General features: G+C 37.2%; 1 protein-coding gene across 2 annotated transcripts; it reads right to left on the minus strand.

Annotated features, from left to right (window-relative positions):
- Window positions 1-565: 565 nt before the first annotated feature.
- On the minus strand, window positions 566-20,624 carry IFI44 (interferon induced protein 44). Of its 2 annotated transcripts, none has more exons than XM_070367804.1 (9): window positions 20,491-20,624; window positions 19,796-20,247; window positions 17,235-17,271; window positions 16,125-16,320; window positions 15,813-15,959; window positions 9,360-9,531; window positions 8,017-8,117; window positions 5,778-5,952; window positions 566-922 (listed from the first exon to the last, which is right to left on the minus strand). In XM_070367804.1, the coding sequence occupies exons 2-9, from the start codon at window positions 20,235-20,237 to the stop codon at window positions 843-845; spliced, it is 1,350 nt and encodes a 449-aa protein (XP_070223905.1). In that variant the 5' UTR covers window positions 20,238-20,247; window positions 20,491-20,624; the 3' UTR covers window positions 566-842. The 2 variants fall into 2 exon arrangements, with proteins under 2 accessions (XP_070223905.1, XP_005906712.3); XM_005906650.3 differs by having other exon boundaries at window positions 566-1,029.
- Between the last annotated feature and the right edge of the window lie 546 nt (window positions 20,625-21,170).

Below are 21,170 nucleotides of genomic sequence, written 5' to 3' on the forward strand. Positions count from 1 at the left end.
AGTATACTTTTATTTAATCCTCAAAACAATTCTCTGAGGTAGGTACTATAATTATTCCCATTTGCCAGATGAGAAAACAAGGGACATAGAAATTAAATAACTTCCCCAAAGTATAAATAATCGCATGGAGATGGGACAATGCATAAAACAGTTAGGAAGAGGAAGTCACTCAGTGGAGCACTTGTTTTAGTGTTTGAGATCAAGAATGTCCAGATTAGGAAAAATATCCTAAGAAGTTTGGACATAATGCTGTGTAGGCAAAGGAATTCATCATAAATCTCTGAAAGAAGCATTGGTAGGGAACCAGGGCACATCGTCATGTTTTTGGAGCAATGTGCTATAGTAACTAATTTGCAGACTCTTTTTTCCTATAGAATAATACTAAATCAAATATAAATTCACATTGAAGGAACATGACTCTTGAAGCATAATGTTTCTTCTGTTCTACATGAATGTAATTTGCCTGCACAAATTAACTCATGTGTAAGTGGGTTCGAACCTCATTATCCAAAAGTAATGTCATTGGGAATAACATTGTTTTAAAGCAAAAGACAAAAGTTCCCATTTTATGTGTTTATTGATCACCATAGGCCTTGAGCATTAACATTCAAATTTCTATTTAAACATGCTAAAATAGGATATGTTAATAATACCTTAGTTTGCAAACATACATGAATAATGTCTGATATAACGCCAGGAATAAAAATATTCTAGCACAGAACTCAGCATTTCCAAATGCTGTCATATATTCAACACCAGGAGAAAATCATCTTCCATTTCAACAAGCCTTAGTTTTTATTTGAGCTTCCAAATTTGACCTTCACCACGTGGTGGGCTGCCGTCTATGGGGTCACACAGGACTGAAGCGACTTAGCAGCAGCAGCAGCAGCAGCAGCATCTTCTCCATTTAGAGCATTGACCACTAGGGGGCAGAAATGACCCAACATTTAGTTTGTTTCCGTTGACTATTTCAGATTTTGAATCCGAGACGTCGTATGCTCCTAAAGCTAAAGGTGTACCTTCTTTAAACTGCATATCAAACAAACAAACAAAAAGAAAGAAAAAAAAAACTGAATTCAATTTTGTCTCTTTCATTTTTTATGAGTTACCAAGTCCAAATCTTATGTTTATTTTCAACTACAATAAAATTAAATTTACAATAGAGAGATTGATAGTTGATTATTGGTTTGTTGTAATATAAGACTAGCAATGTCCTTCAGTATCTGGGTTTATGTTTCTAAGTGCCTACACTAATGATTAATGTAGTTACAAATATCACCTAATTCACGTATGTTATTAATTACATATATATATTATACATATTATACATCATACATATTAATATAGTTACATATATTATCTAATTATTTATATGTATATATTATCTAATTATATATATTATCTAATGATTTAGTTACATATATTATCTAATTTAGAGTTTAAGACATATCTATGTAAGATGGGAAATTAAAGATTTTTTAAAAGATTGCAAATTATGTAGCATAAAAGGGATTTAGACCCAGTTCTGCATAATTCCAAAAGTTTTCTATGATATTAATTTTTTTCTGTTAGTATGGAATATACAATACAGGCAGGAAAGTACAATAAAATACAAATATTCAACTTAAAAATGTTATTAAAGCAAATGTCCATTTCACCACCATTCTGATCGAAACAAAGGACACTTTTAGCTCCTGCAGAAGCACCAGGTGGCTACTTACTCTTCACAAACCCCCTCTGCTGGAGCCGGCGTGAGGAGCTCCGCCCGTGGCAAAGGTCATGAGAAGGAGGCTCGGCATTCACAAAGGCGGGATCGAGCCTCAGGAGTCCCCCTGGATATTCTCGAGCATCTACGCCCAAAAACCAGAGTCTGCCTACTTTACTGCCTTGTGCTCTCACCTCTGACTTTACTGGGGGCTGTCCCCCACCACCATCTCACTCTCTCTGATAAAGAGTTAACTTACAGCTCCAGTTAATAAAGTTCCTGGGTATTAGGAGTATTTAAATCCAAACCCCTCAGATAGCTCTCTAACTCGCCTGACAAGTTTACCCTACAGCTATGCATACAATTGTTTACAGTCTCCCAGCCGTGAGAGGCACCGTGAGAGGCACGGGAAGCTTAAGATATTTAAATAGCTTACAGCCTCTCAGAGAGTTAGAAACTGTCAGAATAAAACTAGTAAAAGATTTCATTGATGAGCCAATGCTTGCTGCCAAGTTTCCACATCCCCTGTATTGTATCCTTAAATGTGTATTAATTAATATAGTTGGTATGTAGAAAAAATAAGTAGTGGCCTTGGTGTTAGCAACTTTAGACCCTTAAGGTAATAAATTCTTTCCTTTGTTGTAAACCCACTGCACCTCTGCCCTATAGGAATGCAACTTTATCTAACACCTTTGGAGGATGGCACCAAACCTTCAAATAATTACCCTTAGAGAAAATAAGTCTTACGGTTGACAAACCTTTGTCAAGAGTCATAAAATGTTAATAGGCCTTCTGGCCAGAAGATGATGTAAATCACCTAAACCATTTGTATACGATAAATTTGCAGGAAAGAAACCCTGGTTTCGATAAGTATCAAAGACTGCTGACTTTGCATGATTTCACATCCCCTATTATCCTCTATGAGCAACTTAGGGTATAAAAGCCCCTGTTGAAAATAAAGCTACGGGCCTTGCTCACCGAAGCTTGGTCTCCCCGTGTCATTCTTTTTCTCAATTTCTGCCTGAGTCTCCATCTGGAGTGCAGAGGTCCTCTATGACCATTTATTTGCCTGGGCTTCTAAAACCCACTCAAGAAGGTGCCTAAGGTGGGGCACCTTCCGCTATTCGAGAGGGCGCCTGCAGCCTCCGTGGTCAGAGCTAACCTGATGTCACAGGTTGTATTGATTTTCCGCGTAAACCAAGCTACTCAGCCTCTTTTCTCCGCTGAATTTTCCTACTGAGCTATCCTTATTCTATTACTCTTTATATCTTTGATGAATATTTAAATTAATCGTCGATGCCGTCTCCCTTTGAACTCCCTGAATCAGCCGGGGCTGGACCTCGGCACCCCTCCACCTTGGGAGGTAAAGAAATAAAATAGTCTACCTGATTTGTGTATGTTTTTGCCTGTCGAGACCAGCTCGACAAGCAGGGTTTCTGAAAGCGCGACATGGGGAGAGAATGAGAAACAAGACACAAGAATTCAGAGAAAAGCGAGGATCGGGGGATCAACACTGCTCCAAGGTGAAGGTGCTGAAACTGAATCCAAGCCAGCTTTATTATGCCTTCAGCCGTGAAGGGAAGAATATGCGGGGAGTTAAGCTATAACTCTTGTGGCCTTCAGGGCCAAAGAAGAAAATGATCATTAACCCTTGAGTAATTAAGAAACAGTAACCAATAACAAATCAGTAACTAAGACTGATATTTTATCTTTAGATTTTCCATCAGATACGTAAAACATGGGACTCTGAGACGCCAGTTGAGAAACAGTCTGGGGTCGCAGGATCATATCTTGTTTTCAAGATGATGAACTGTTCCCTCCGGACTTGTTCCAAGAGTCTCATGCCTTATAGCATCCAGTTTATCAATAATTACAAATTTATTTTGCGGCCCTTGCTGGGGCCTGCTTTTTTTTTTATTCTTCCTGTCTCCTACACTTGCCTGTAAAAATATTTCCTTCTTTTTATTGCTGAGTAGTATTCCATTGCATGGATATACCACATATTTTTACTTATTCACCTGTCAATAGACACTTGGATTGTTTCCAATAAAGTTGAAGATATGTAGACAGACCCAATGAGCTAGAAATTTTTCAGTTATACATCTTAGGGACAATTTTTATATGTGCCTCAAAAGATGTGTATAAGAATCTTTATAGTAGCATTATTCATAACAGTCCCAAATTGGAGATAATCCCCAGGCCTATGAATAGTATTAATAGAACAGATAATAAATTACAGTATATTACATAGAGCCCCTCTCCACTTGAAATAAAATCACCATCTTCATTTTTATGACCATCATTTTTAAGATTATCATTCCCTTTGTTTTACTTAGCACTTCTGTGAGATTTATATAAATCTATTCATCATGTATAGATTCATTCATATCTTTCTCCTTTTGGTCAATAGTATACTTTTAATATTTATCAATACTACTGTATATAGTTATAGCTCTTTAATTTTCATTGCTACATGAACTGAAATCTCTATGTAATATTAATTTGCTACATCTTTGAAGAAGTGTTCAGATATTCAAACAAAAATGGCTTTAGGTTAAAGAATACAACATTAACAGGGACCCAAAGAGAATCAAGCACTTTAGAAATAACATAAGAAGGCAAAAATTAAGACAATACGGCTGAAGGTCAGAAGATGTTGACAAGTCATATTAGAATAATCTTTTCCAAAATCACACACACATACCACATATACACACGTATGCACACACTCAAGTTAGACTTCAGTTTTACAAGAAGAAACTTTAATTTTTCACAGATACAGAACATAATTTTTAAAGAAATTATTAGTCTTTTATACAATTAATGACTTAAATTGTGCTGCTCCTCTTTATAGGTATTATGATTTTGTATGTGTAATTTCATTCTAGATTTAAATAAAATATCCCCCTCAGGTTCAACTGCTTCCTTTTTTCCCATGTTTTCTCATTTCACACTTTTCACTCTTCTATGATGAAATTAAAAGCTTTAATATGCAACATGCTCACTTATTTTCTTTATTCACATTTGATTATTTCTTTCTTCTGATCTCTGAGTAAAGGAAAACAACATACTCTTAATGGGTTATCCAGGGGAAACCACGGAGAAGGTAATGGCAACCCACTCCAGTACTCTTGCCTGGAAAATCCCATGGAGGGAGGAGCCTGGTAGGCTACAGTCCATGGGGTCGCTAGGAGTTGAACACAACTGATCGACTTCACTTTCACTTTTCACTTTCATGCATTGGAGAAGGAAATGGCAACCCAATCCAGTATTCTTGCCTGGAGAATCCCAGGGACGGAGGAGCCTGGTGGGCTGCCGTCTATAGGGTTGCACAGAGTCATACAGGACTGAAGTGACTTAGCAGCAGCAGGAAAAAGCAACCAGTAGGAAGAAGAAACACTGGGCTACAGCAGGTCTAAGCCAACCCTGACTTTGGGAGTGCATACCCCATAAGGAAGAGAAGGAATGGGAAAACCAGGATGGCAAAGTCAGAACCGCAAACATGTGAGAGTTTCCCAGGAGTTTGCAAGGGAGAGAGCCAGAGATAATATGATACTCTGATTTCTCACAAACTGAAATAAGATTTGAGTTTAGGCTAACACTCCTGCCTTATCTTTGATTGGAACAGTGCAGCATGTACTATACACAGGTTGATAATAGGAAATACACATAATACTAAAATCTGAAGTCATAAACAGGAAAAGCACCCACCTCTACCCAGAACTGATTACACTGCCTTAAGACAGGCTCTGATGAGGGAAAGCCATTGAAAAGTCAAGTCAAAAAACAGGCATAAGTATAAAGCTCCAATGAAGGACCAATAATCAAAGATCACATCTGATCAGAAACAGTGCTGAGTCAATCCCTTTTTGAGTCCCAAGCAGCAACGCCCACTTTGACAAAAGAGAAAAAGGATACTGCTTGGTCTGTTAAGACAGAGGTGAATCATTTCAAATTTTCATTTTAAAACAAGACAAGAAGGGGAAGAAGTAGGGTAGGTCCAGTATACACCCAAACTGGAAGTAGCCACATAGTGGACACCTTAAGCTTTTACACCATCAAACACATCTACCTGTTTTCTCAAGAGGAAAATTCTCTAAGAAGTCATCTGCAGCCCGCAGCATCTCTTTCAGTGCAGAGAGGATAAGGACATCTATGACAGGCTCCAGTTCCCACTCTGAGGTATAATTACTAACCACAAAGATGTCAGAAAGAGCGAATCCAAGTTTTCTGTGAACTGCCTCTAGCTGCAATAGAGAATGTAAAGCCCAGAAATCTTAAAACAGTGCAAAATACAATTTTATGTCAATATAAATTATGAAAGTACTAACATAAAGTAAGAACTTGGCAATGCTTTTGCTGTTGGAGAATGTAGAGACAGAGATCTGGCCCCATAAAAGTGTTTCTTCAAGAACTTCACAAGTCAAGTTCTAATATCATTGCTAATTTTCATTTAGAATACACATAATAGATTCAATATGAATTAGAAGTGAAAGGTACCTAATAGTTTCATACAAACTACACTGAAATTCAAGCATTTTAACACCTTATATTAAACTCTATCATTTCCTTTTTAAATTTCTTTTCAATTTTTATTTATTTTTGGCTGTGCTAGGTCTTTGCTGCTTTGCACAGACTTTCTCTAGTTGTAGCGAGTGGAGGTTACCCTCTAGTTGAAATGTGCAGCCTTTTCATTGCAATGGCTTATCTTGTTGGAGAGCAAGGCACTAAGCACGCGAGCTTCAGTAGTTGCAGCACGCGGGCTCAGCAGTTGCAGTGTGTGGGCTCTAGAGGGCGCAGGCTCCAGTAGTCACAGCACTCAGGCTTAGGAGTTGCGGCACATGGCGTTGGTTGCTCCAGGACGTGTGGAATCTTCCTGGACCAGGGATCAAACATGTTTTCCCTGCATTGGCAGGTGGATTCTAATCCACTGTAGCACCAGGGAAGTTCCCTTTCAGTTTCCTTTTAAAGGTTATTCTCGGGATAAGTCGGTTTTACTAGACTAATTTAATGTTATGCTTAATTCAGGCTTAGCCTAGTTTATTTGTGGAACCACACTTCCTAGGTTCAAAATAGGACTCTGTCACCTCCTAGCACCATCAGTAAACTAGCAATTGCTTTACTCTGTGTGCTTCTGTTTCCTTATCTATCAAATGTGGTCATGACAGTGCCCATCTCATAAAGTTGTTATAAAGTATTGAATAAGAAAATACATCACATATTTAGTGCTCAATGGGCTTCCCTGTTGGCTCAGTGGTAAAGAATCTGTCTATAATGCAGGAGACCTGGATTCGATCCCTGGGTCAGGAAGATCCCCTGAAGGGCATGACAACCAACTCCAGTATTCTTGCCTGGAGAATCCCTATGGACAGAAGAGCCTAGCAGTCTACAGTCCATGGGGTCGCAGAGTCAGACATGACTGAAGCCTCCAAGCAGCAGCAGTGCTCAACAAATATTAACCATCTTTATTTCCTCCCAACTATGGTTCCCACCTCCAGGTTCCCTCGACTCCAATCTATTCTGCACATGGGTGGCAGATGTTTATTGGCTTAACTTTGGTCATACCATTGCTCTTTCAAAAACATTGCTGTAATTCCATATAATGCACCTAATAAATAGAATCATCTCATGCAAATGTAACTTCCTCTCTCTAGCACTCCAAGGATTCAGCCCTCCCCTAAACTAAACAGTACCATGCTTCCCATACACACTACCTTTTCCCTTATTGATGCATTGACTTATCCAGGGCCTCAGTTTTTCCCCTTTTGTTCCCTTCACTTCTTGAAATGCTCCTCCTCAGTACCACCCCAGTAATGAAATCATCCCCCTCCCTTTTAATGCACTAATTTCCCTTCTCTAAACTTTCAAAACATTTTATTTTTAATCATTTCTGTTTATCACACTCAATCACATCATATCCTTTTGTCACTTTCTTCTTATCCTACCACCTCCCCCAGTCTCTTTACCTCTTCCTACAAAATTATATGCTTTTTAGTGCAGGGAAATTATTTTTATTATCTGTGTATTTGATTGGAGACTATCATATTTGCTTGATCATCAAGATAATTTATATAAGTTGAATAGAACCTAACTGAATTAAATTGTAGTGAATGGAAATATCTGTGTCAGTGTAAAGATAAATATATATTTAATTTTTAAAAATTGGAAAATGAGCCTGAGTTATCTTAAGCAATTGTTTTAATTCTTCTTAAACTCAGTAGGTGTTTGTTTTTATTTTTATACACAGTAATATGTGATTAGAGTGACATAATACCCCAGAAAATGTGTTTGCAAATTGCATCACCCATTACCTGAAGTTTCACAGGCACACATTTGTATACGTCTATGAGGTCACCTTTTGTAATCAGATCCAAGGTATCCACATGCGTGAGCAACACCACATGGACCACATCTATGCCAAAAAGATCCATATTATTTTCATTATTAAAGACAACACCAATATTTTTCATTTAATCAGCTATCAATTATGCAATATGCTATCTATGGAGCAATTTCAGAGACTTGAGAAGGTTCTGAATCCCCCACAAAAAAAGGCCCCCTTAACTACTCATTCATACTTGAAATTCGTCTAACAGAGGAAATATCCTTCATTGCCTCCTATGGGAAAAGACAAGACTTCAAAAGAAACCACCTCTTGGAAGAGGTAACTAAAATGTGTGCTATAGCATTATTGATTGATTCTACATCCTATCCAAACATTTGTGTTTTTATGGAGATTAGAGAAAATCAAAAGAACTCTAACACACAAGATGGGGGGAAAGAAGCCTCAAGAAGAAGATGGGATTTTAGCAATCACCTCCCTGCACACCACCCTTGAAAGCTTTTAAATTTCAGTGAACAAGTAAATCAATCATTCCTGCTTCTAACTTAATCAAAGTTGTGACAAATTGCCTCATCTGCAAACAGAATGAATAACAGAGCCTAGAAAAACTATTAAGGCACCCTAATTCCCTAATCCTATTTACCTTCTCCAAAGCTTTGATGCTACCTCTCCCTATTCAACATCTTACTTTCCTACATCTCTCTCTTACTGAAATGTTCTTTTCCACTTTCTAATCCTTTAAGAAACAAGGGGGAATTTAGGATTCTTGGTAAATAAACACATGCTAGAATGCCAAGGTAGCAGGCAGTGAGGATTATAGTAATGTCTTCATCTATATTGATTTGTTTAATCTTTGTAATAAATCTCTGAGGTAGGCTCTATGATTATACTACAATTTTATAGATCAGAAAATTGAGGCACAAAGTCACTCAGTTTGTGAGGGATTAATTTGATTGAATCACACTGATTAGCCAGGGGAATATTCACCTATGAGGGCTTCCCAGGTGGTGCTAGTAGTAAAGAACCTGCCTGCCAATGAAGGAGACATAAGAGACGTGGGTTCAACCCCTGGGTTGAGAAGATCCCCTAGGGGAGGGAATGACAACCCACTCCAGTATTCTTGCCTGGAGAATCCCATGAAAAGAGGAACCTAGTGGGCTACAGTCCATAGACTCTCAAGGAGTCAGACACAACTGAAGCGACTTAGCACACACAAGTTCACATATGCAATTTCTTAAGTTCTTCATTCTGTCCCCAAACCACCCAACAATATAATCATTTCCCTTAGAAGTAAAGTGGAAAGAGACTCACCAGACTTAATCAACTCCCTTCGAATTCTTTTGATCTTTTCCACCATCTCATGGGAGAGCTGTCCAACAGAGTTGGCACTGAACACAAATGCCACACAATGAATTCTGTCCTTCAGCAATGGGCAGCCTGTATGGTTACCAATGCCTTTTGGCCTTAGTTTCAAGGAATTAAACTGTCAAGTAAACATAAAGCAACATATTAATTCAATGAGTATTTATAAGCACACACTCTGCACCAAGCACAGTTCAAGTGACTGAAACTGAACAAAACAGGCATGTCTCTAACATTAAAGGGCTAACAATCTGGTAGAGAAGACAGTTGTTATGCAATTAGATAGCTGTCCTTTCACATGATCAGGTAAAGCTTCTATGAGGAAGGGTCATATGCTCGGAAAGCTAAAATGTTGGGGGAGAGTTAGTCTGATAAAGGGAATAAGAAGATGGTAGAAAGCATTCGAGATAGTAGAAGCAATGTGGATAAAGGTGGAAGTGAAAGCATTCAGAAAGAAATCTGGTATCAGCAGAATACAAGCAGGAAAGTGATTCAAAATAGGATGTGTTTACTCTTGAACTAGCAATTCCTATGCTGGGAATCTGTCCCATATATATATTGGCAAAATACAAAGTAATCTATATACAAGGCTATTAACTTCCGGACTATTTGTAGTGGCAAAAATCTGATTCATCAGTGACATATAGTATTCTATCACCTCTCTAAGAAAGGAGAAACCACAAATAAACTATAAATTTTTATATGAGTACTTATAAGAAAAGAGGACGAATGTATTCAGAGAAAAGATGGATTCTTTGAGTACACCTTTTCTAGATTTGACCTTGTATAGATGACAAACATAAATATAAAACTAAATTTTAAAAGCTATCCTTAACTTTAAACAAATAAGCTTTTATATCCAGTGTGATCATAACCACACAGAGATAAATAATTTGACTCGAAAGCATAGTCATTTGTATATTTCTGCTACATATTTCCTAAATTGAATATAAAAACCTGCTAAAAGAATAAATTGTTTCCAGCTTGATAGTGCTTATATTATGTTGGTATTAAATATGATCATGATTAGATTGTTCATAGTAGTAATAGGAATTTTGCTCTGAGACCACAGTGAATATTATGTGCAATAAAGCAAATGAGTGGTGACATGATATTCTGCCACCTCTGATGCACTTGAGAATAGGGATTCTCTGCTTGGGAAAAATGAGATACAAATGTAAGATTGTTGTTCAGTGGCTAAGTCATATACGACTCTTTGCAACCCCACGGACTGCAGCACACCAGGCTTTCTTGTCCTTCACTATCTACCTGAGTTTGCTCAAACTCATGTCCATTGAGTCAACGATGCCATCCAACCATCTCATCCTCTGTCAAGCCCCCTTCTCCTCCTACCCTCAATCTTTCCCAGTATCAGAGTCTTTTCCAATGAATAGGCCCTTCACATTAGATGGTCAAAGTTTTAGCACTTCAGCTTCAGTATCAGCCCTCCCTATGAATATTCAGAGTTAATTTCCTTTAGGATTATGTAAGATAGAAGAGATTAAGTAAAAATTCTCTAGCCCTGAGTTTGAATGGAAAGTTTCTTCATAAATTCATACTATATTTTATCATAAGCACATATATTATATATGTATGTGTGTGTATCTTAGCCCTGTCTACAGAAAAGGGCAAGAACCAGTGGCCAACTAAGAAGCAATCAACAGTTCTAATGACCCAAGCAAAGACTCCTTAGAGAAATCATTGTTTTAAAATCTAGAACTGGAAATATGTACAATGTGGCTTGAATATCTAGTATATCATAAATAAGAAATATAGAAGATTTTTAAGGTTTCTATCAAAAAAAAAAAAACCACTCAGTATCCAAAATGTAGAGGTCTCCACTTGTCAAAAATGGTACATTTGGCATCAAAATGGAGAAAAACATAGTAAATAGAGGCATATCAAGTATATTCAATTCATGAGTTCATATGGATAATAAAATAATAAATGGTAATTGTTGGCAGATACAAAGAATTAACTTATTGTTTCAAAAGTTTGTGAAAAAGAGAAAAAATGCAGCATACATTTCTACCTTTCCTATACAAGCTCTACCACTAAATAATCTAGTAATAGAAGAGGGGAAGCTTCTTTTTCATATGTGAAATGAAGTAGTGACAGAACACTGCAGTAAAGGATCTAGACATTGAACACCAATGACTACCTTATATTATAAAAATGAGAAAACCCAAAGTTGTGTGCCTCTTCATGAAAGAACACAACACCACCTATGAAGTACAGGCTGAATTTAAACATGCCCCAGGCATGGTTTTGGAATTTTTCCCATGGTTTTGGAAACCCACATCAATTGAAACAAACAGCAAAGTTCAGACTATAGGTTAGTCTAGAGAACAAACAACTAGATTTCTTAAAAAATTAATTTCGAAGAAGAATACCAGAAGATATAGAGGCAGAACATACAGACTAAAAGAGGCTGGAGAGATTTATTTGAATAATGTTTCTAACAAATTGTCAAAAAAAGATGCATGATAAAGAGAAATGGGTAATAGTTTGCAAATTAAGAACAAGTATAACTTTTAGATGTGATAAGCCTATAATGGCTATATTTAACAAAAGACACATATGTGCCATGAGTGTATATATATATATGTATATATACATACATATATAAAACATTTGACATGTTAAATATAAATTAAATACATATTTTAATAATAAATTTAAAATATATATATATTCAAATAAAAGTGAAAGTATTAGTCTCTCAGTCATGTCCAACTCTTGGGAACCCCATGGACTGTAGCCTGCTAGGCTCCTCTGTGCATGGAATTCTCTAGGCAAGAATACTGGGAAGAGTAGCCATTCCCTCCTCCAGGAGGTCTTTCTCACCCAGAGATCAAACCTGGGTCTCCTGCATTGCAGGCAGATTCTTTACCATCTGAGCCACCAGGAAGACTAGAGATCTCTTTGAGAACATTGGAGTGATCAAGGGAACAATTCATGCAAGGATGGATGTGATAAAGGACAGAAATGGTAGTACCTAACAGAAGCAGAAGAGATTAAGAAGATGTGGGAAGAGTTCACAGAAGAACTATACCAAAAAGGTCTTAATGACCCAGATAATCACGACAGTGTGGTCACTCACCTACAGTCAGACATCTTGGAATGTGCAGTCAAGTAGGCCTTAGGGAACATTACTATGGACAAAGCTAGTGGAGGTGATGGAATTCCAGCTGTTATTTCAAATCCTAAAAGATGATGCTGTTAAAGTGCAACATTCAATATGTCAGCAAATTTGGAAAACTCAGCAGTGGCCACAGGACTGGAAAAGGTCAGTTTTCGTTCCAATTCCAAAGAAAGGCAATGCCAAAGAACATTCAGATTCCTGTACAGTTGCACTTATTTCACATGCTAGCAAGGTAATGCTCAAAATCCTTCAAGCTAGGCTTCAGCAGTAGGTGAACCAGATACACAAGCTAGATTAGAAAAGGCAGAGGAACCAGGGATCAAATTGCCAACATTCGTTAAATCATAGAGAAAGAAAGGGAATTCCAGAAAAATATCTACTTCTGTGTCACTGATTATGCTAAAGCCTTTGACTGTGTGGATCACAACAAACTGTGGAAAATTCTTAAAGAGATGGGAATACCAGACCACCTTACCTGTCTCCTGAGTAACCTGTATGCATGTCAGACATTGAACAACGAGCTGGTTCAAAATTGGGAAACAAGAACATAAAGGGTGTATATTATCACCCTGCTTATTTAACGTCTATGCTGAGTACATTATGCAAATGCCACACTAGATGAATCACAAAGATGGAATCAAGATTGCCAGGAGAAATATCAACAACCTCAGATATGCAGATGACAACGCTCTAACGGCAGAAAGTAAAGAGGAACTAAAGAGCCTCTTGAGGATGAAAGAGGAGAGTGAAAAAGCTGGCTTAAAACTCAACATTCAAAAACTAAGATCATGGCATTCGGTCCCATCACTTCATAACAAACAGAAGGGGGGCGAAAATAGAAGCAGTTACATGTTTTTTTTTCCTTTGGCTCCAGATCACTGTGGACAGTGACTGCAGCCATGAAATTAAAAGACAATTGCTCCTTATAAGGAAAACTATGACAAACCTAGACAGCATATTAAAAAGGAAAAACATTACTTTTTTTGACACTCATATAGTCAAAGCCATGGTTTTTCCAGTAGTCATGTATGCATGTAAGAGTTGGACGATAAAGAAGGGGGAGTGCTGAAGAATTGATGCTTTCAATTTGTGGTGCTGGAGAAGACTTCCAAGAGTGCCTTGGACTGCAAGGAGAGCAAACCAGTCAATGCTAAAGGAAGTAAACCCTGAATATTTATATGGAAGGACCAATGTTGAAGCTGAAGCTTCAATACTTTGGCTACCTGATGCAAAGAACTGATTCATTGGAAAAGATTCTGATGCTAGGAAAGATTGAGGGCAGGAGGAGATGGGGACAACAGAGGATGAGATGGTTGGATGGCATCACTGACTCGATAGACATGAGTTTGAGCAAACTCCAGGGGATAGTGAAGGACAAGGAAGCCTGGCGTGTTGCAGTCCATGAGGTCCCAGAGCATCAGACACAACTTATCAAATGAACAACAACAGCAACATATATTTAAAAGCATATTCATTTATGGGTGAAATGTTATGACGTCTCATATTTTCTTCCAAATAATACAGGAGAGAAGAATGTGGATAGACATAGATGAATCAAGATTGGATATAAATAAAAAATTGTTGAAGCTATGTAAATGAAAATTTGTTAAATAGTTTTATCCACTTTTACATAGGTTTAACGTTCTCTATAACAAATATTTCTTTTAAAGGATATTTTAAAATAAACTTAGCTACCTCTATAAGATAACTTGACACTAAAGAATGAAAGAATCTTGCATGAATTTAAAAATAAAGTATTTTCTGTTTCTGGATAAAAATACTGGATGTGCATAGATGTATATCAACATGTAATATAAAATTTTCATTTCATCCCAATCAAAGCACCAACAAATCAAACACAGAAACAACCAAATAAAGTACAAACAAGTTCATCTGAAAAATTGTATGTATGAAATAGTCAAAAACCTGTGAGAAATGAATAATGAATGATGTATCCAGTGAGTTATCAAGACACAATTTATTGCCATGGAAATTAAAACAATTAGACAATATAACAAAAATGATATCACAATGGAATTTAAATATATATTAATAGGACAAACTATGGAATAAAAATTAATACATATATTTAGAATGAAAAATATGCAAAGACATTCAATGAAAGATGTTGGCACATTTGACTATTCATTTGGAACAAGATGAATTGATAATTAACTTAATTATCTAAATGTTTATAAAAAGGAATGGGAACTTTTTTTTTTAAAGGCTGACTGAAGTAGTTCTTCTCTTTAATCTTTTCCTTTTTCTTGCCTGGAATATTGACAGTGCTTAGCATGATCATCTTGAGAACACAAAGATTAAAACCACATGTCTTAGTCATCCTGGCCTGCTGTCACAGGTTAGAGAGAAAAACTTTTATTTCCCATAGTTCTGGAAGCTAGGAAATCCAAGATCAAAATGCTAGTAGATTTGGTGTGTGGTGAGAGCCACCTTCTTGCTGTGTCCTCATATGGCTTCTAGAGAGGTCATCTCTTGTGTCCTTTCTTACAAGGATACTAATTGCATTTATGAGGGCTTCACTGTCATGATCTAATCACCTCCAAAATTCTCTACCCTCAAACCTCAGCACAATATGGATTAAGCCTTCAACATATGAATGTGGGGTTGGGAGGGCAAACATTATGCCTTATTCTGAGGGATCTCAGAAACAAAAGTCAGAAGGACTCTTGAAATTAATAACCTGCTACACTGTCCCAAAACTGCCTACCTTCAGACTTCCTGCTACATAAGAAAAATCACCCATGTGAGTATATTGATGTAGTTAGGTTTCTGTTTCACATAACCAAAAGCAAGTGAACATAAATAGCATTCATTGTTATAACAGCTATGACAGAAGAATCCTTTGGATGCTTTGTGTGCTAAGTCACTTCAGTTGTGTCTGACTCTTCGTGACCATATGTACTGTATCCTCTGTCCGTGGGATTCTCCAGGCAAGAATACTGGAGTGGGTTGCCATGCCCTTCTCCAATGAATCTTCCCGACCCAGGGATAGAACCCAGGTCTGTTGAGTTTCCTGCATTAGCAGACTAGTTCTTTACCATTAGCGCCATCTGGGAAGCCCCTCAGATGTTTTAATTCTTTATAAAATAAAATATCAAAAAGCAGAAAAGGATCATGAACAAGTATAGTTTAATACAGTAAATCCCAATGCACTAGAGTCTGATATTGTCAACTGTGGGCAAAAATAAACATTTTAAGTATCAATTATACATTCTCAATAATTAGCTAAATCATACCTGGTATTTGTCAGGAAAATGGCCTTCTAAGATATAGGGTATGTCATCCATGTCCAGGCCTTCTTTCTCACTCAGCCCCATTGTGTCACACAGAATAAATGGCAGAGTGTTGTTATCCTTCCCATCCTTAATGAAATATGTTCTGTACTGCAAAGGGAAAAAAGCAGCTTTAAGAGCACATTTAAAAAAAAAAAAAAAAAACTGTAAATTGAAATGAATGCTATGTGTAATGAAATTGATCAGCAAAAGACATTTTAAATCTAGTTAACTTGAACAAAAAAGCAAAGGCTGAGTGATCTAGCATGGACTCACCTTTTCAGATGTCCCAGTTGGATCAGAACCCACCAAAGCCTGGTTCGTTACATGGCCTCGGAAAATAGACCTCACTGAGTTGAAAAAGCTAGATTTCCCAGCTCCAACTGGACCCAGAAGCAGAATGCGAACTTTGTGAACCAGGCCTCCATATGGTATGTAATTTCTGATAGCACACAATAAGCTCTCCTTGAGCCTGTTTAGATAAAACAAGTTTAACAGTTGACTAAGACTCTACCATAAATTTTCCTAGAATTCAGTCTCTTTTCTTCTTATACGTTATTATTTATTTCTAACTAGCAACTTGTATAAGAAGACGTGAAACTATCTTATCTCAAATCCTACAAGTAAAAATAACAGTTTTAACTAAAACCAATCAAACATAAAGACTTTTGGACTTAAGTATATATAAATCTTGGAATAAACATCAATTATGCTAAACAAGAAGATAAATTATCAATAATAGACTTCAAAAACCACAACACAATATGTGACTTTTGAAGTTTATAGAAGTAGATGGTTTCTAACATGTTCTTGAAGTTCATCATAAGTATTCCCACCCTGCCAACCACCTCTGCCCTGAAATAGTTAAAACTGTAGCTCTAAGAATTTTAGCAAAAATATAGACATTCAGGCAAATAATAATTTCCCTTTAAGTATATAAAAACATTAGAAATGCCTTTCATCCACTCAGTGATCTTTTTGCTTTAACATTGAAATTATGAAATATTTTATGATTATAGATACAGTTTGTTCTTCATGACGCACAAATTATATGCTATAATTTACACTACCAATTTTATTGACAGACTGTATAGTAGAATAGGGTTTTCCAGGTGGTGCTAGTGGTAAAGAACCCACCTGCCAATGCAAGAGATATAAGAGACACAGGTTCAACCCCTGAATCAGGAAGATCCTCTGGAGGAGGGCATGGTCAATTCACTCCAGTATTCTTGCCTGGAGAATCCCACGGACAGAGGAGGCTGGTGGGCTACAGTCCATAGGGTCGCAAAGAGTTGGACATTACTAAAGAGACTTACAGGAGGAAAGGATAGCAGAATAAGTCTCAGATAATGAACAGAATAATAGAAAGTTAAAACATTGACTTACTCAGTAAGTCCACTCATCTTCCTTTTGTCCAATAAATCTAGAGAAATAATCAAAGAATAATGAATATTACAGGTTGTTGAATAATTGAAACTGAATGAATGTCAATGAAATCACTAGAAAAAAATACAAAAATTGCCTTTCTGCGGGAACAGTACAGTACGGTGAAAAGCAAGTAGAAAACTACAGGAAATCTCCTTAATGTATTTCATTTGAAGAGTCCAGAGCTGGACTCTGGACTCTGGAGTTCAGAGCTGGTGGGCACTGCAATATCTTTTCTCACCAAATTATTTAGCAATAGTGTGTGACCCACTCCAACACAAGAGATACGAGCTGGGGCCTCTCTGATCAGAAGCAAGGCCTAGAGGCATAGACAGGCCAGGGAAAGATTTGAAATACTCTAAAATATCTTCTCCTCCATAAATCCAGTAGATCTGAAGGGGATAATGTACAAAGACACACAATAAAAAAACCACAGGCACCGGATTTTCTCTAAAACCTACTGTTAACTGTTGGGCCGCTTAGAAATTCCAATCCAATTGATTTTCTTCTTGGTGCAAAAAGGAATGTAGTACTTGTGCATAAACAATGAGAGCACAGTAAAGGATTCAAGGGCAGACTTAGGTCTTCACTGAACCAGTGAGACTCAGGCTCAGCATTCTTTTGTTTCTAGGAAAGGGTTACTCTTTTCTGGTGGATTTAAAACTGAAAGGATTAGGTGTAGTGATGCTGGTAACTCTAAATAACAAAAGAATAATACTGTGTGGAACATTTATGCTGCTGCTGCTGCTGCTGCTGCTGCTAAGTCGCTTCAGTCGTGTCCGACTCTGTGCGACCCCAGAGATGGCAGCCCACCGGGCTCCCCCGTCCCTGGGATTCTCCAGGCAAGAACACTGGAGTGGGTTGCTATTTCCCTCTCCAATGCATGAAAGTGAAAAGTGAAAGTGAAGTTGCTTAGTCGTGTCTGACCCTCAGCGATCCCATGGACTGCAGCCTTCTAGGCTCCTCCGTCCATGGGATTTTCCAGGCAAGAGTACTGGAGTGGGGTGCCATTGCCTTCTCCGGCCAGAATGGCTACAAATTGCAAAATCAGTAATAAAAGATTTGGGGAAAGTTTTAGAGAGACAGAAAGTCTCATACACTGCTTGTGGCAATGAAAATGGGTATGACAATGTTGGAAAACTTTATCAGTATCTACTGAAACTGAATATACACATACCTGATGACCCAGCAATTTCATACTTATATTCTTCAAAAAAAATTATATATATACATGAACCAAAAGACATACAAGAATATTTATAGCAATATTATTTGTACTAGCCCCAAACTGGAAAACCCAAATGGTCACCAAAAGTGACTTGATCTTTTTTATGGTGTGATGGAATCATTACAATGAATATTATAGGAAAATAAAAAGGAGAAAATTACTACTATATATAATACTATGGATGAATCATTAGGGAGGTAGAAGTTAAAACAACTGACCTAGGATACATTCACTCTCTTTACCAGGGAAAGAAAAAAAGTAACTAGGTCTAATTTTCTTATAAATATGCTGGTAGTCTTGTCTCCTGGGAAATAAACTAGTGATATTTGCTACAAGGATGGTATTTTTCTCTTGAATATCTTTAACAGTATGTTCCTGGCTAAGAATTATGTGCTAAGTTACTTCAGTCAAGTTAAATTCTTTGTGACCCCCATGGACTGTAGCCCGCCAGGCTTCTCTATCCATGGGAATACTGGAGTGGGTTGCCATTTCCTTTTCCAGAGGATCTTCCTGACCTAGGGATCCAACCCAAGTCTCCTTCATCCCCTGTATTAACAGGCAGATACTTTATCACTGATCCACCTGGAAGCCATTTCTATATTACAAATTGATATATTGACATATAACTAGCTAAAGGCTAAAAGGCAGCATAGTATTATTCTAGAGTCCGGGGCAGTATCTGACACATAAACAGGCATTTCTACAACGCTTTTGTGGGTAGCACAGACAACTGAAGCTTTTGGAAGGTATCTATCCAAATGCAAAGGTATCTATCCAAATGCACATAATTCTTAAACAGCAACTCCACTATCAGGACATTACCATAAAGAAGTTTTTTTGTGTACTTATATGCATACAGATAATACAGGAGCATTGGTTGTAACAGCAAATACAAGAAACAATTTATGTCTTTAGTAAAACAATGGGCAAACTAACTTTGTTCTTTTGATATGATGGATATAATACGAAATTGCAGCAGAAAGCATTGACTACCAACCAAGAGAAGTTCAAGCTCTGGTTTCTTTCTAACAGTCTCACAGTCTTCAAGTTTGCTTTCTGTTCGCTCTCTCTCTCACTTCCTTCCACATTATCTCCTCCTCCCTACCCCTTCCCCACACTCCAGAGAACTCTGCATACGCAATTTCTGACCATGTTTGTGTTGTAGAAAACAATTTGGGCCAGTTTTCAGCCTGGGCTTCCTGAAGATAAGAACAAATATAAAAAATTATTGGTCCTTACAGGAATGGGTCAGCTAGAATCCTCCATATGTGAAGGGTTATCTGGTTAAACTTACCTTCACATCGAAAAACTTCACAGTCTTGGAAGGAAATATAAATTTGAGATAGTCCAAGTTTTTCCATTGCTTTTTTATTAAAATACATTGTTTTTTCCTTTAGATGTATACTGACTTCAAGATTTCCATCAACGTTTTTATCAAACAACATAGGTAGTTTAAATGGTCCTACTTTGCATTCTGTAATTGTAGTCTCTTGAAAGACAAAAACAGCGATTAAATAGTTTCCTTCCCCATAGTCCTTTTGCATATATGCCCCAACAATCTGATCTTCACTGTAAATCACTGTTAGAGTAGGTCCTTGATTAGAGCATATCTGAAGCAACCTATCAGTAGAAAATCCATGGACACTGGCCTTATAGAGAAGGCTAAACTGCTTTTCTCCAAAGTAATTTTGCAGCTTTTTTTCTTGCATCCATGTCAAACGAGTTGCCACTTCCATACTTCTCAATCTGGTGGAAAATCAAATACATTTTCCATTAAATATTGAAATTTTTGCACTGCCAAAAACATTTGCATTAATGCTTCTTAATTTACTTTGCATTACAAATGAAATATGTAAACAGAGGGTGAATAAATAGCAATAAAAGTCATTAGCTAGTTTTTTATTCTAAATGATTTCTTTTTTAATTAAAAAAAAAAAAAAAAAAAGACTACCGTTTGCAAGAGGCTAGAAAAAGTGGAAGGCCATTTACCTGTTTGGAGGATCTCTTCAAGGGCTGAAGCTGAGGGTAGCTGCTCTGTCTGACAGCTAGGCAGGCACAAAGTGAGAGCAAAAACTTTCCCAGCAACCTTGAGGCTTTGGAGAAGCAGAGAACAGGAAACTGAAACTTAGTGAGGTCCAGCCCAGTTGGCTGTGTGCTCACTTCCTCTAGTAAGCAAGCATAAGGAGATCCAGTTAATTTTAGATAGTAAAGTCATATAAAAATTATATTAGAAGAATCAAGGAATTGAAGTCTGAAGGAAAGAAGCCTAATAGCTCACTACTTTTTTTAATGACTTAAAAAAATTTTTAAGGACAATTCAGTTTCTGTATATGGACACACAAAAAAGCAATGTCTATTCTACCTCCAGCATGCATCTCAAATATGTTCATTTCTCTTCATCTCTGCTATCAATATATTCTAAACCAACAAATGTAGAGTGTTTAAACAGTTTCCTAACTGGTCCCGCTACTTTTCTGTTTGCCTCCTCTCCAATACTGTCTCTTCAATGGAACCAGTCATTTGTAAAATATTTACTGAATAAAGTAAATTTCACACTAAAACCCCTTCTCTGATTTCACAGTGCTAGGGATCACAAACTTGTGTCCTATAGGCTGAACACAACCTGCAGATTTGTTTTGTAGGGCCAACACAATTCCTTTTCCTTCTTG

This window comes from Bos mutus, chromosome 3 (assembly GCF_027580195.1).
Source record: "Bos mutus isolate GX-2022 chromosome 3, NWIPB_WYAK_1.1, whole genome shotgun sequence".
NCBI classification, from domain to species: domain Eukaryota; kingdom Metazoa; phylum Chordata; class Mammalia; order Artiodactyla; family Bovidae; genus Bos; species Bos mutus.